This window comes from Rhinoraja longicauda, chromosome 32 (assembly GCF_053455715.1).
Source record: "Rhinoraja longicauda isolate Sanriku21f chromosome 32, sRhiLon1.1, whole genome shotgun sequence".
Taxonomy (NCBI): Eukaryota; Metazoa; Chordata; class Chondrichthyes; order Rajiformes; family Arhynchobatidae; genus Rhinoraja; species Rhinoraja longicauda.
Genome location: NC_135984.1, coordinates 14849187 through 14865995, shown reverse-complemented (window position 1 = coordinate 14865995; position 16809 = coordinate 14849187). Strand labels below are relative to the sequence as shown.

Sequence of the window (16809 nt, the reverse complement as noted above, 5' to 3'; positions counted from 1 at the left end):
ACCAGTTTCATTGTAGGAGGCAAATTTCAAAAAATCTCTGTCATTATCTTGACTCCTGTCATAACACCGGGGTCACGATCGTTCATCTGTTTGGCTTTGTTTCAAGGCGTTTTTCAGATGTGAAATTAAAATGTCCACTTTGATTTAATTACATGATGCAAGTTAATTGTTACTTAACCTTAAGGATGGGCTGCTCTTGCTTTCACAACTTTGTAGCCTTTAGACGGTACTGAAAAATGGCTCTCACCTAAGATGAAATAGGACCCTTACATAGTACAGACTGGATTACCGATTGGGCCTGAGGATACTTTCAGGTACAGTTCTTTGTTTATGTCCATCCTATACCTCCTCCATAAAGAAGATTGCATGAGAGGCAAATTGTTCTAACTTTCAACAGACCTATCAATCACAGAAAGCTTATGATATTTTATTTAGTTTATACAATATCATCTCATCAATTCAAAATAATTCCACTGAATTTCTTTGACACTTCCTAATTTGCTGCAATGTGAAATTAATGATGGTTAGTAAATGATTACACTGCTGTGCAACAGAGCATCACTTGTATGTGTCTAACAGCTTAAATATTCATCTATAATGGGCTTCACCATGCTGACAGGGGGGAGGAATGGCAGGATTAGGGAGAATGGTTAGGAACAAACACATTGCGTCACTCAGAAGACAAATGCAACAACGTTTAACTAGCGAAAGCATGCATTGCTTTAGCGGATGTGACTTTAAAGGGGAATACCTGAATTTGAAATAACAGAAGAGTTTTGTTTCTTGAGTCAATTTTTTCTGTTTTGGAATAACAGAAAAGATGACAGTCCAAGTGGATAGAGAGTGAGCTATGTCATGAGAAACAAAGGTGTTTCAAAGCAGCAATTTAAATTGAGGAAAACATGTTGATGACTATCATTAACACCTGAAATATTTCAAATCAGAAAGATAAAATGCAGCAAAGAGCTTTTGAACCCTTTGCCTGGCACTAAATTGGGCAAAGCAGTGGCAGGTTGTGACAGCTTTGAAGTATCACTGCCAGCTCTGCTTGGCTTCAGGAACTGAAGACTGAGTTGTATAAACACCATGTCAAAAAGCTGCATTGTGTTCCACAATTGAGCTAGTCAATTTTCCTTTTAGGAATTTGTGCTTTTTTTTGACATATCCACTGAAAATGGCACTTTGAACCTCATATAAAGAACTTTTGTATTCGAATAAGAAACTGCAGAATACATGTTGAGAGGAAAATGATTTTAAAACAAATACATGTTTGGGGGAATTTCACCACTTGGTAATTGGAAATTTTGCTCTATATTTTTATAAAACAATGCTTTTTTTTCTAATTTGATTTAGAGTCATAGGAAAATGACCATTTGGTCCACCGAGTCCATACTGACCACCAGGCACCCATTTAGACTGATGCCATTTTATACATTCCCATCAATACACCCTCAGATTCTACCTCTCATCTATGCACCAGGGGCTATTTACAATGACAATGATCTAACCACCTACATGTTTTTGGGGTGTGGGAGGAAACTACGATCACCCATGGGGAAATCCACGCAGTCACGGGGAGAACGTGCAAACTCCATGCACAGACTGCACTGGACATTAGGATTGAACCTAGGCTGCTGGAGCTGTGAAGCAACTGTTCTACTGGTTGCGCCACTGTGAAATCAACACAGAATCTTATCAGAAGTCCACTGGATGAAGTAGAATTGTGCAGGAAAGCATGTGGACCTTCTATCCATTGGACCTGTTCTGACTCTTTGAATGAACTGAGCCATTAGCCCATTTCTCGTATTACAGTTTGAAACAAATGAACAATGTGGTATCATTCAATAGGCCAATAAATAATACTGCTTTTCTTTCGTGGGTGCTATGAACACTGACCATTCTGGACATAAAGGCCTGTGCAATAACTTTTTATTTGTTTTCATTGCGTGTAGGGAGGACTATTTCTGCCTGCTGGGGAAACACCTGATCACAAGGATGGCTGGAGTGGATAAACAGGACAAAACAAAGAAAACGGACCGGTTTACAACCCACCTGAAGCAGCAACTTTGCTGGGGATGTGCGATGAAAATCATGTCTCATTCCACTCCCATCTAACCAGAAGTTGAATGGAGCAGAGTGTTCCACACTTGCGGATTAGGAGGAAATAACACGAGGAACATAAAAGAACACTGAATATGAAGGGAAATGATGGAGGATAATGAAGGTTCCAGGTATTGTATTCCCCTTTAAAGGAAAAATGAGATCAAAAGCCCCTCCTGCTGCACCCCCTATCAGACATGGATTCAACCCTTACCTATTGAGGTGTTGAGGACCTGGTCACAACAACACTGCCGTGATAGCTGAGATTAATCAAAAACAAAGCAGTTAGGACTCTGAATGATCCATTTAATTTGAAGAAAATTCATTAAACGAATGATGACATTCAGGTACATGGGAAGAATGCTCAATAATGTCCGTGGGTTCCACATACACAGCATCTGACATCAATGAAAATGAAACAGGAACCTGAACACACCAAAAGACACCGTCATTTTTCTTTAAAAAAAAAGAAAAAAAGACTACGGCAGAGTTTTCACGCACAATGACAAGACATGACAGCTTTACCTGCAGCTCACTCAGGAGAGAGTTCATTGGGAAAATGGAAAAGCAGAACACATACGCGGTGAATGGGAACTCCAGGCTGCCTTGGGTTACAACATTTCAAGACTGATTAACATCATTCTTCCAGTCCATATTACCACACCCTGATTGGTGTGATCAGATTAAATGGAGAACTGAGCCTTGACTCCAGGAATTCAAATTGTGGAAAAGGACTAATTCAGATCAGCAATACAAAATCAAAGTATTTTGCTTGACATTCCCTCCTTAAATGAAGGAGAGAAGAGTATATCACAATGCATGGAATCATAAATTAGTTAAACACAGTGTCCCTCTGTCGTATCTCTATGCAATGCAATACACATTCATTCCCATTTCAACGGTCTCACAAAAAAATCATGTTAATTTCCTTTACAGTTCCAATTAGCGAGGATCCTTAATTAACACTTGCAGGCATTTGTTATATTTCTCATTGAGTTCAATGGGAGATAATTTTCTTTGCACTTCTAAGGAGTCAATGTAACAATCCTAAGTCGAGTGAATACACAATTATTACACCGCTTCCCACACTGATCAAAGGACGCTGTTAGGTTGTAGTTGTGCTTCCAATCTGTTCTGCGACCTGTATGAGGTACACGTACTGCAACCTGTCTCTGTTATGGCCAGGAGAAAGAAGGTGAGTGACAATGAAAACAAAAGTTTAAGGGGACCTATGTCCAATGCATTGAGGATCACTAACAAAAAATGAACAAAAGAGTTCACAATTTACCACATTTGTGGTTCTTAACATGCAAGAAACAGAAGACAATCATTCAATTTCAGAGGTTGCCGTTTGCTTTGAGTTTGAATTCAGCCCACGGCTAAATTGGGATTAATTGGGTAAAATGAGCTAAAGATCTTGTGGTGTGGACCCAACAGAATATACTTTAAGATTGGTGGGCATATCTCAGGACCTCTACTCAAGCATGTTTTCCTTTGATGCCAACGCTCAAGCTAATACAGTATATTGAAGATTATTTCCCTGATATTTGAACATCTGAATCATTGCATGTACTTAATGGCGAAGACTGGTACAGACATAACTATTTAAGGAGCAGATTGAAAAGACAACGAAGTATCATCCCCAAATATAAAGAAATAACACAGCTGGTATCACATCCTTTGAAATGGAACAGCTGTGTCTGGATAAATACTGTGACTATATACAGTAAGTGCTTAGACCATGTTAATCTGACATTGGTTATTTCAATATTTATGCCAGTATATATTCAGAGTAGAAGGCAATTATCATCCTGTCCATTTAAGCAAATAAATGCCCACAAGTCTACGAAGCCATAACTATTTCTGCAGCTGGCCAGTGTACATTAGATACTGTACTACTAATTACTAGCCTCAAAATAAAAGAAAGCATTAAAAATCCCCTAGCACCCTGCAAGGAACCTCTAAACTAAACCTTCTGGGTTTCTGACTGCACATCTAGTGCATCCAATTCGGTATGGTATGAATTTCCTCTCTGATACCTTAATAAATACAGCAATTACTCAAAAAATTGAATCTGTTGCTTTATTGATGAGGGCAATTATTTATTTACTTATTTTGGCCACGCTTTAAAACTAAGAAGAAATATATGATTGTCACAGTGCACAATTATATATTTTCGTGCTCACTGATTCATGAAGGAGTACGCTTTCTGAAGCATGTAATGTAGCAATTGAGCAAACAGCAAATACACACAGAAAGGACACATATTGACTGAACTACACACAGCACTTGATCAAGCCTCCAGCAAGTGAGCCCCATCTTGCTGATAGCTTGCTAACTGGATGTGCTGTGTGGAATACTGTTGAACCCAATGCTACTGTGGAGTCCTGGGAGAGCCTTGCAGCTGACCGTACAAGGTGGAGAGGTACCCTGAACCAACATCTCAAAACGGGGGAAGAGAAACTGATGAACGCAGCGGCAGACAAGTGGGCACGCAGAAAGGAGCGCAGCAACTTCAACAGACCAGAGTCCACACACAAATGTGACCATTGCGACAGAGACTGTCATTCCCGCATTGGTCTCTTCAGCCACAAGCGACGCTGTTCTAGCAACCAACTAGGATCTAGTACCCATGGTCAGCCATGACCGAGGGGGGCCTAAGAACTTGCAGCTGGAGTTCAATGCAATGCATGAATAACACTCTCCCCAGTTCTTGATAAAGAACTAGGGTTCTAAAAATCTAATTTCTTGTCAAATGCAATCTAAAATATCAATATCTGATCTTGTATGGTCAAAAGGCAGAAGATTTTTAGTTTAGTTTTGGGACACAGCATGGAAACAAGCTCTTCGGCCCACTGAGTCCATGCCAACCATCGATCACCAGTTCACACTAGTTCTATGTTATTCCACTTTTGCAGTCACTCCCTGCACATTAGGGCTGATTTATAGAGGCCACTCTATAACTCTACTATAAACTCTGATTTATAGAGGCCACTCTACTGTTTAATGCTCCTGGCATGCTCCTAAGTTCATGGGTCTTTGGGGCAGAATCTGCTCCACCATTCAATCATGGCTGATCTATCTTTCCCTCTCAACCGCATTCTCCTACCTTCTCCCCATAACCTCTGACACCTATACTAATCACGAATCTATCTATCTCTGTCTTAAAAATATCCATTGACAGCCTCCACAGCCTTCTGTGGCAATGAATTCCACAGATTCACCACCCTCTGACTAAACCCCAAACTGGTTTTATTATGGTGATGAGTTCCCATGTGCTTCAGGCATCTAGCGGAAGGTATTTGGTCCCAATACCAAATCGGGACTAATTGGTCGCAATTGCACTTTTGCACTTTGCACTTAGCTGTTGAACGCTTGGTATTTCTATAAATGTGGTTTAATTCCTCCTAGTAAACTTCCAATCACCATATAAGGCAATCCTCGATCAACATCGTTCGTGTAATGACACGCATTGATCTGATACTGCAGCGGATGCTTTATATTGTCAGCAACTTAAATCAAAGACCAAAGAAAACACAAACTTATTGAAGTAATGGTTTGGGCCCCTGGGAAGTTGAAGCAAATTTAAAGTTTAAAAAATGTGACCTAGCTGAAGCATTTGAAAGCATCTTCAGTCAGAAGTTTCAAGCAGAGGATTTGTCTTGGGATTAGCCTGAAGCAAAACATGCTAGTTTTTGGCTAATTTGATTCACTACATATTATATCAAGCAATTGCTGAATGTATTGGATGCAGCAAAGTCTATGGGACCAAATACCACCCTGACTGTAATAATCCAGACTTAGGGACTCTTAGCCAAGCTACTGCAGTACAGCTCCAATACAGACATCTCCCCAACAACATGGATCGCTGTTGATGTAATTCCAGTCTTCAGAAAGCATGATCAACACAACTCAGATAATTGCTGCCATATCAGTCTACAATTCATCATCAATAGAGGGATGGAACAAATTAGTGATCATACTCAAAAATAATTAACTTAACTGATCTCAGTTTGGATTCCAATAGGCCCATTGCTTAGTTTAGTTTAGTTTAGCTTAGAGATATAACAACAATGGCAGACTCCAAAAGAGCAAGTCAAGCCATCTCTATTGATTTTCAATGACATTGTATCACCAAATCCTCCGCCGTGACTGAATATTTTGGCTACAAGTGCAGATCAACGCATTGGCCTTCTACTGCTGGTGAACCACTAATTTCAAAAAGTCTTGCCATCAATAAATTATGAGATGAAACACTCCTCACTCAAGCAGCTATGAGGAGAAACCAGCCTTTTAGACTTTAGACTTTTGAGATACATCATGGAAACAAGCCCTTTGGCCGCACCGACCAGCGATCACCCTGCACACTAATACTATCACACACATGCACTAGGGACAATTTACAGAAGCCATTTAACCTACATACCTGCACATCTTTGGAGTATGGACTGAAACCGGAGCACCTAGGGAAAACCCACAGGGAGAACGTACAAACTGTTCAGACAACACCCGTAGACAGGATCAACCCTGCGTCTCTGGCATTGTCGATGAGCATCTCTACCACTGTGCCACTGTGTTGCCCTTTTGATGTACTGTTCCCTATTCAATAACTTGGGAATTTCTCCTCCATCTGCCTCTGACGTATGAATGGATAATAAATGGAAGCAGAAGCACTTAAGCCCACATTTATGAATATTCTAAAAATGGCCAAGAAGGCAAGACAATGTAATTCCACCACAATGTAACATCCCCTCATTTAGAAATACAATTATGGGAATGGGAACTCATTTGACTTCAACATAGGATCTGTGGATAGGACAGACAAGCCTATATACCTGCTACAGACAGTACTTATATTCTGAAGCAGCACTGCTATTACCTGAAATTTTCCTAATCAGTCATAATTCTATGCTTTAAAATTTTATAAACCTTTTCTTTGTTTATCCTTTAATTTCATTACTTGCTGAGAATAATTACTTATCCCATCGAATCATTTGTGGAGAAATTAGATTTCACAATTTTTGATACACAAAACAGTTGTGTTCATCATTAAAACCTATTTAGGGGCTCTGTAAAAGAGACGACACTTGCTAAAAAGAAGTTTGAAACAGGGTTATGGTGGTAAACTACCCTAACACTGAGCTAAAATGAGAAACAAGAGCTAAAATGGGATCCACATGGTTCCCAATGGGGCTAGGCTCAACTGAGAGTTGTTGCCAACCCTTTGTTATACCTCAATCAGCAAAAGGTCATGGCCCTTAAAGACACATCCCCCACCCCCCAGCAGTGATATAAGAGCAACATGTGCATGATACTTTCGTCCATGGAAAGAGGGTGGGTTGGGGGGGAAGGTAGTGCAGTGCAGCTGTCCTGGTTTGATGCTGACTTCAATGTTATGTATGGAGTTTGAATGTTCTCCCTACGACTGCACAGATTTCCCCTGGACACTCCATTTTCCTCCCAAACCTAGAAGATGTGCTGGTTGTCAAATCAATTGGTGAGTGTAGATTATTCGTCTTGGAGGTGACTGGTAGGATAATCACAGGTTGTTATTGGGCATGTGTGAGAGAATAGATTACTGGGAAATAAGTGGGAGAATGGGATTGCTCTGAGCCACACACCAGACTTGATGGGCTGAGCGGCCTCCTTCTACATTGTAACGAATTATAATTGTTTTAAAATAGACAGACTTTCATACATCACCAGACGAAGACAATCTATTCTCTGCATCACTCACATAGAGGATTGGCCTCCAAAAAGATGATAATGAAAAAGGTCCATCTCCTCCAAGATGGTAAAAAAGGGAGGTGGGGAGAGCTCCTGTTCGCTTCACTTTGGAAGATGGTTGAGTAACCTGCAGTGAGTTCTGAAGCTTCCCAGTCAAATCTCTCTGTTTCAGCAGATTCTGCCATTAAATAATGAGCAAAGCAACCAAGTAGCAACCAATGTGCTCCCAGTGACTGTTCCACGCTGGTTCTAGGTTGCACCTAGGGCTCCAGTTTATCTCTGTAAGGGCAGAAATGGGCTTCACATGAATCATGAAACTAATGTGCATCCGAAGCTGGAGAAGCATCAGGTGTACCATTATGAACAGCGCCCAGAGAGGCCTGCTCCAATTTCCTGATGGCAACTACTAAGAGATGATCGGTAACACAATCTTCGTCCAATTTGTGCATGAACAATAGGAGTTAACTGACCATGTATATGCTTTTGGTGAAAGTTATGAAATATGTCTTCAACTTTCTGCTGCTGCTTTTCTATTTACATACATTTTGATCCAATTTCCAACTCATTCATTCAACTTCGCTTTCATTTAAGTTTGAGGCTCTAGCTTTGGTTTTACATTTGTTACTCTCAACCTGAATGAAAAATTCAACCATGTTTTGATTCTTCTTCTTCCAGAGAAGCCTTTGCTCTAAGATTAATCATCAATCCTGTTTCATTACCCACACCAACTGTTACTCTGTTCCCTGGCTGGGATCACAATGTGTTGAGAAACTGTCTTGAAAATGTTCCATGATCTCATTCCCAAGACCACCTTTACCAGTTTGATTTGATTTGGCAGAGTTTATCCTCTTATAATTCTGGCTCTTCAACTAAACGATAACGACTCCTAGATCCATGAGGATTAATGAAGACACAAATACACAAGCAAAAGTATTGGCATTCCAACAAAAACAATCATTTTCAAATTATTTTTTTGTGTCATATCTGTAACTGGATTATTTTATTATAACAATTGTTACTAAAGATGGAAGAAGATGAATAAAGATGGGAGAAAATGAACAAACACTGTACTAAAATTAGATTACATGAAAATATTTATGCAAGTTGAATGGGCAGAAATTTAGAAGATGCACATCGTTTAAGATCATTCAACATTCCTGTGATTAGGGAAACTTGATGTGGGATCCCAAGTTCCACAGACTAAATAAATATATTTGCTGCAGGATAAATTTATTATCTGTATCCAGAATCAGCCCATGTAGAAAATTAAAATATTAATAGAATCCTATGTTTTTTTTAATCAATTCTAATAATACTGAAAAATGATGTAAATAATAATAATTATTAGGTCATCTGATCATCTTTCAAAATTTAAAAAAACCTAAAAAGGGTTTCAGGTAAAGGTCATTGAGTGATCAAGAGATACAGAAATAAATTCAAGGGATTGTTGTTTTGATTTGTTTCAGGAAAAGTGATATATAAAGTCTTGTAATTAACAGGGCTGAAGTTATGAATTGACATCATTAGTTTCCGATTAGATACTAGAATTGGAACCTGCTGAGCAAATACACAATTTGATATGGACAAAGAGAAATCTTGACACCAAATCTAGATACTCTAAACATTTAACAGTGTATTTAGTCTAGCCATTTATATAATCATGTGTACACTTCCTTTGTACACATGTTATATTAGCCATACTCCTCCAATTTATGCAGACCTAGACTTGAACCTCAAACCTGCCTGAGAAAAGTGCTGCTACTAAACTATACTTTGGGTCTTTTTCTCTTGATACAAGATCACTGAACGAATAAATGATGCATTAGACATGTATTTTCCAGTTTCAAGAAGCCTTGGAACGTTAGAAAAAAAAGAAACAATGCATACATATGAATATATAATCTCCTATCAGAACTGGGAATAGGTCACCATGAACTAATTCATGCCAGTATGAGATAATGTAGGACAAACAGTTGTAGATTTGGAGCTGCACTCTCTATCTAACTTTCACAGCACATGGTTTGAATGTTGCATCTGGGATTCAATGCTAGTCAAAGAGTCTCTTTTGAAGGAAACAGATAACATTTTCAGGAAACTGCGGCAGTAACTTTCTGGAAATTGTCTGAATCAACTCAGGTTCATAAGAGCCTTCCTTGACTGGTAGAAGATGAGAGTAAAAAGACAATAAAGATCAATACATCTGCCGTTTATGGAGAGTTTTCCCTTTACCTGTCCTCTATATATAGTCAGCATACACATAACTGAGTAAAAACCATGAATATCTGATCTTCTATGGAATGCTGAGTTCATTATAAATTGCCTGCAAAGTTTGCAGGCACCAGCTGGATCCAAGTTAATGGTCCAGATCAAAGGGTAAAACTGTAAATTGTAGCACAGAGAAAGGATGTGACCATCCTAGTACTTAAGATTGGATGATTGCAGCAAGATCTTCTGTGGCCATTACATATTGGCTGCAAGTACGAATTCCTCCAAATAATTACAAATTTGCAAACTCTAGTGATTAGCTGGTATTCTGATTATATGGTCAATAAAGGAAGGCTTTGACAATGTTGACACTCATGTTTCCTCTTGTAGATCTTCTTTGGGTTACCTCAGTTCTCCATGAGCACAAGAATTTTACTTTCAAAACAACGAACAAGTAATCTATGTGGAGTGAAGAAATTCTGATCATAACATTTCTTTTCTTTCGTGCAGATGAAAACGCTTGGCTGAAATGTACAATTGTTCCCAATAGGCCAGGAAAATGTGAATGGTTTGCACCTAAATGCATGGGGCCAATGGACTGGATGGCAACAGTGTAACTTGTCATTAAAGCCTCTACCACACCTTTAGAAGTTAATTGCTTTGGAAGTTTGGATCTGAATATTCTTACGATGTTGGAAATGAGACCAAAAGGAATATGGAGCTGTATTAAAAAAAAACACATTTAAGGTGACCTTAAGATTAATTAAAAAGCAAATATCGCATTTCACTCTAAAAGGAAAGGTGTATTTGTTGGTGGTGTGAAACGAGGAGACATACTGCCTCACTTCCAATTATTTTGTGAGAAGTTCATTGATTAGCTTTAGGAGACATTTCAGTCACTGATTACATTGTAAATACACTTCCATTTGTAAAACAAGATTCATGAATAATTTAGCCTTTTGCAAGAAGCCACATCATATTTTACATTGATTTGGTATGGTTTGATTTATATATGCTGAAATTATCATTAGATTAGAAATGTCTATTTGCAAGTTTGGTGCACAAGGGCTTAAGATCTTTACATTAGATTTCTATTGGACTAGATATGCCAACTGATTTGAAACAAATGAATTATTGCCTCTGTTAAATGGTAAATGGTGGATGTCAGTGGAGTGTTACATGATGTTCTTAGGTTAATGTGGCAAACTGTGCTTTCTAGGATCGTCAACATTCACAAGAAAGTAAAAACAGAATATAATCAAAACTGATGGTGATTTCAATGGTGACCTAGCACCGATTAATTGCATGGGACTTATATTCAATTAATGCTACAATATCTGAGCAATATCATCAACCCAGAAACTTTTCATGAAGGACATCTGAGAGCACTCTCTCGGTGACATTAGTCACTATAACACTGAAGCTGCTTTCAGTGATTCCCTGCTCCTCCTCATCCTGCACTATTTTGAAGATATTTCCTAACTATTCCCACTGTGGAAAAGCTCAAATTACTCAGCCTTTTTATTACTTGAGAAGTAACAGAGTTTTTAATGCAGTCCCAAGCCATAAATGCTGCCTAACAACCTAAAAAAAACCCCTATTATTTCACATGGTATGCCAGTCCCTCCGGTAAAATTGAAAACTATTTAAAATTATATAAAAAGTTGAAATTCTTTTTGTTTGGTTTATATCTTAACCTTTCATAGAGTGTGAAATAAAGTTTGGAATTTTGCATGGGGAGGTTAATAACTTAATCAATCGTTATTGCCGATAAACCATCCCTAACCAGCATGATGACATTTGCTATATAGTGGTGGCTATGTGGTTCATTTTGCCTCCGAAATGTAATCACTTTTATTCAATTGAATGAATTTTGAAACAGGGTGCAATGTGCGGATGCCACTATATAATGCATTTGAGGCGACTGTCCAAGGTTGAATTTCTTGGCATTTAGGTTTTCCACTTTCCGGTTTGCTATGTGGGGTTTCAATTACGTGAGTGGTTATTCAGTGATTAAATCACTAAGGCTAGGTACCAGAAATCCCCCAGAGGTGGTTTCCAACAGCAACAGAGGCTAAATTTGTGTCTCAGAGATTCTGAGATATTTATGTCCAGGTTTCTTTGAGATCAGTGACTTGCCCATTCCTTCTAAGCTATTAATGCCATAAACACGGGGCGTTGTTTCAGGTTATCAATGATATTATCTGTACAACCATTTCCTTTCATTGAGCGCTTCAAATCCTGACATATATTACATGTGAATTTTGCCCCAAGAGGTTGACAACAATATTCCAATGATTTATTTATATTCGATCCGTATCCATATTTAGAATCGTTATGCAGCTATGGCATCACTAGTCTATTTTCAGAGGTCCTTTCCCTCCAAAGTTAGGGACCAGCTCTATAAATGGTAGCACTGTCAAGATTTATGCACACTTGAAAGAAAAAGGCAACTGTGCTGGAACACAGGAATTCCACAATAAACCAATAATACTTTTAGTGGCATGGAAGAAATCAAGTTGGCTTTCGAACTGATCTGGTTTAACATTCTTTATCAAATACCTACCCTGAAGTAGATAAGTGTGAAGGTGGGTGTTCAAAAGGAGGAATGTCTTCACCTCTCCACCTTTGGGAAGGGATCTGACTATAAAACTCGCTGTGGCCCGTTGCAGGAGAGAGGGATCCTGTGTAGCTGCCTGTCGAAGGTGTCAGTGCCATGTGAGGTCTATAACTGGGGCTTCCTCGTCTGCTGCCCTGGCCAGCAGTGCTGCTTTGTGCTGGTGAGGAGGATGGAGAGGACCTTCTGGATAAGCTAACAACAGCAGGAGGCTGAAGGGTAATTTCAGACATCTCCACAGAGATGCCTGCAGGAAAGATGCCGTGGGAGGGCATGACACTGGGCCGTGGTCGTGGGCGGGATGAGATCTCTGGGGAGGCGTGATGGGAACTCAGAGGACTCTGACTCAAAGAGGAGAGCCGAGAAGGCTGTAGAACCACCTGGTGTAAACTGGCCTCAGTCCTTCTGCCTTGCCTAGGGCTAGGTCTGGGCCTGGGTCTTGGTTCGTACCACCTGGTATCCAGACTGAATGTGCTTGTGCCGCTGGCAACAGCCTGTCTGGCTGATTCAGTGTAAGGCATTGTGGGTGCACTTATACCATGGCTGGTATGCTTTAGCTGCCCGTGGCTGGTCTCTTGCATAGGTTGATGTGGATGTCTTTGAGAGAGAGAGGCAGATCCTTTAGATTTACTGGAAGCTTTGCCAGTCTGACTCTTTGGTGCTTCCAGATGCAGCACACTGTGGTACGGTGTTGAGACCTGGAGTGAGGAAGGGGGGCCACCCCTCGGAAGACCAGCCTTTGGCAGTGTACTCTCAGGTGTATCTTGATGGTGTGAGAACATAGTTGGAGAGCTCTCAATGCTGCTGATAGACAATTTTTTCCTTCTCCATGGTTCAGGAGACCGCATAGTGGTTGGCGTGTGAGTCAAAGGCAGGGTGCTACTGGAAGTGACCAAATGCTGTCCATCAGGATCGCCGTGATCTGCAGGGAGGGTGGGATGACCATAGGGTCCTTCAGCAAGTAATAGAGGTGAAGACATCACTGAACTGAGGGGACTGATATCTGGCATGTAAAATGGCTGACCATCTTGGTCTGCTGAGCTACTGCTGAGGTAGCCATAAAACTGGCTTTGAGGGTAACCGTGAGCAAGTCTCCTGGTCTGACCGGTGGCCTGTAGCCTGGCATCTAAGCTTCCCATGCTTTCGTCTGTATTCTGGAATGATGGGGTGTATGCTGGTGGCTGTAAGTATGAGTCTTGACTGGATGAAAGAGGTGAAAGCTGAGACTTCAAGCCCATAATGGCAGTAGGAGTTAATGTGCCATTGTTTTCCTCGTCGGACTGCCGGAATTCAGGATACGTTTCCGTCTCTTCTGCAAAGGGGAAGCCCTCAATCCTCCTAGTCTTCAATGATATCTCCATCCCATTGGGGTCCATAATGAAACGTCCATCAGGGCCTCTGCTGATTAGTTCAATGGGGGTAGTGACATCAGCCTCAGCCTCATGCTTGGAGACACTGTACTTCTTGCTGGTTATTGCTCGCTTTGTCTTTTTGTACAGGGACATTTCCCTTTCCCTGCCTGGACTCATCATCTTGGCATGTATGGCTTGAGCATCTTCAGAGGAGTCTGATGGAGCTCGGAGTGTCCTGACGCTTTCAGGACTCACCTTTCCTGAGGAAGATCTGAGAGACCAAAATCAGAGGCAACAGTAACCCTGCATACTTTCATGTTTACAATTTTGCTACTGTCCAGTGAAGTAAAGCATCATTTTATTGCTTTTGCTGCCATTATTCATTAATAACAAGTCCTTTTGACTATTAATTTAATGAGTCATCAGTTATGAAGTTGTGGCAGTTGGAATACATCACATGAAGATACTTAGCCCTCATTTGGGGAACATTTAATCAGTTATGCAACAATATTATGAATATAATGCAATTTAAAGTAATAATGAGGGAATTTATAAGTTGATTAATACTGCCAAATGATGCGTGTTTTTACAGCAATACCAGAGCAATACCAACAATTTACCAGAGCAATGGAGTGGTGAATTAATGGCACTTTGGTGCGTTGTGTATAGAACATAGCAAACTACTCTGTTTATGGAAACATAATTCTTCAAGCTACTGCAGGTTAAAGATTTAAGAACAAATCCTCCAGTATCCTGTAGGAAAGCTGTAAATTACATATGGATTTATGTTCTGCTTTAAAATTTAATAGGATCTATGCGACTAAGGCTGCCAGTTCACTTGCAATGAGCACAATCACAGACATTATAGAACAACCACTTTATTGGTCTCTTTTGTTGATTGTAAAACAAAGTCTACTGGCTAATCTGACATGGATCTTACACCAAAGTTTGGCTATCATCTCTGAGAGAATGAATCAAATCAACCACATTGATTTATCACAGACAGACAAACACGGACAAAATTATAAAAGGGGCTGGCTACTTACGGGGATTCCACACTCTTTCGGCAGTGTGTTATTGAGAGAGGAGGATCTGGAGGAGAACAAGCATGCGCATTAAACAGCTAGAAGGGAATCAAATCGCTTAATATTAGAAATACTTTTCACACAAAAGCATGGCCGCAGCCTAGGCACACCTGTGTTATCATATTAAAATAACCTCCTGTAACACAATGCAAGGGGGTCGATCTCGAGAGTGACTGATAGTAGAAACAGGCTAGCAGTTTATCGTTCACCTCTGCAGATTTTTATTTCCATAGGGAGGAGATGAGATGCTTCAGTGCCATAAAATTTTAGAGCTCTATGATATACAATGGTTCATATAAAAATGAACACATTGAGGTTTGCTGGCCTCTGCATTGTGCCAATGCTTTCTTTGGCACAGCGTTTTTCATCTTTTTTTCCCCAGTAATTAGGAAGTGAAATATGTGAGGCTCTGTTTATGGCATAATGAGCTTCACCCTCATTATGCCTCGTGCAGTTCAGTACATTTCAGACTAGATTTGTCAGCTGGCAATAGGATTTCTATGTAAAAGAGGTTTGGGCAATCTCATTCCTCATGTGAGTTTGCCACAGTGCAAAGTGGCACCTATTTTTGATATCAAATGGATATCCTAATTTTGATGGACTGCATGGAGTCAGACAAAAGAAAATATCTCTGTTCAAAGTGGTCCGTCTAGTTGGTGATAAAACACACCGTGCTGGGTTTTGCAGCTAATCTGTCTATGAGTTATGATTGCTAACACCAAACCACAGATTCTCCCAATACATTATGCCATGAAATATGAATGGGTTCACATCAACGGGAAATAACTGATTGGAAGAGCAACTTAAGTTGCTGAAGTGGGGCAGCTCCATTTCACAGGTCAAATATTCTTCAAGTGTGTGCACAAGTCATCATCAAACATGATTTCTTCTCAACATCATTTTGGCATTCAAGTGCAGAATAATAAGCTCGTAACTAACTGCTCGTACACATCATTCTGTCATGAGAGCTCAAGCACACTGTTTTGCCAATAACAAGATGTAAGCAGAATTCATAAAGTTGGAACATGGCGTACAAAATATTTAATTACCTCAGAATCCCTCCGTGTATTGAGTGAAATATAATAGTTACAAACAACTTATTTTCAATATCACGAGCTATGAAGCTAGTCTTACTTGCATGGAATACACATGTCATCCATATTAAATAGATGCAAACATGATATCGAGGTTTCAAAATAAATTGAGGTACAACTCATATTGTTTTCCTGCATCAAGCTATGCTTATTGAATCTCACTGCCCTGGCACTGAGAAGGGATTTTATTCTGTGCCTGGATTCACCATGAACCATTTAAAATAATGTAGATATCATGTAAATAATGTAGATAACACCTTCATGATGTTAACTAAGTGCTCAAGAACAAGTTCAGAATAACATTGCAAAGAGCTCCTATGCATTTCACTTTCTCCTACAGTCTACTTAGAAAGAGATTGGTGATGCCTGGAAATGAATCCTCAATGACTGGAGGCCTGAGACAGGTGGGAGGTAAATATTGTAAAAATCCACATATGGTCATTCTGCAAATTACAAAGGGAATGCTCATACCACAAAATTTTGTAGCAGGAGAAAGAGTGGGCAGAATGTATTAACGGGATTGTTGGACAGCGTTTTCCTACACATGTAGCAAGGAATGTTACTCATTAGAGTGAAAATTAGATTTGTAAAAGGAGAGTTCGTAAATTGAAGAATGCTTGTATTGTGGA

General features: G+C 39.8%; 1 protein-coding gene across 2 annotated transcripts in view; it reads right to left on the bottom strand.

Annotated features, from left to right (window-relative positions):
• Positions 1-16809, bottom strand: part of igsf9bb (immunoglobulin superfamily, member 9Bb) — a 530429-nt gene that overhangs the window by 20610 nt on the left and 493010 nt on the right. For both annotated transcript variants that reach the window (XM_078426548.1, XM_078426549.1), the window contains exons 17-18: positions 15048-15093; positions 12599-14272 (exon numbers count right to left, since the gene is read on the bottom strand). In XM_078426548.1, the coding sequence (XP_078282674.1) occupies positions 12599-14272; positions 15048-15093 (1720 nt within the window). The remainder of the gene's footprint in view (positions 1-12598; positions 14273-15047; positions 15094-16809) is intronic.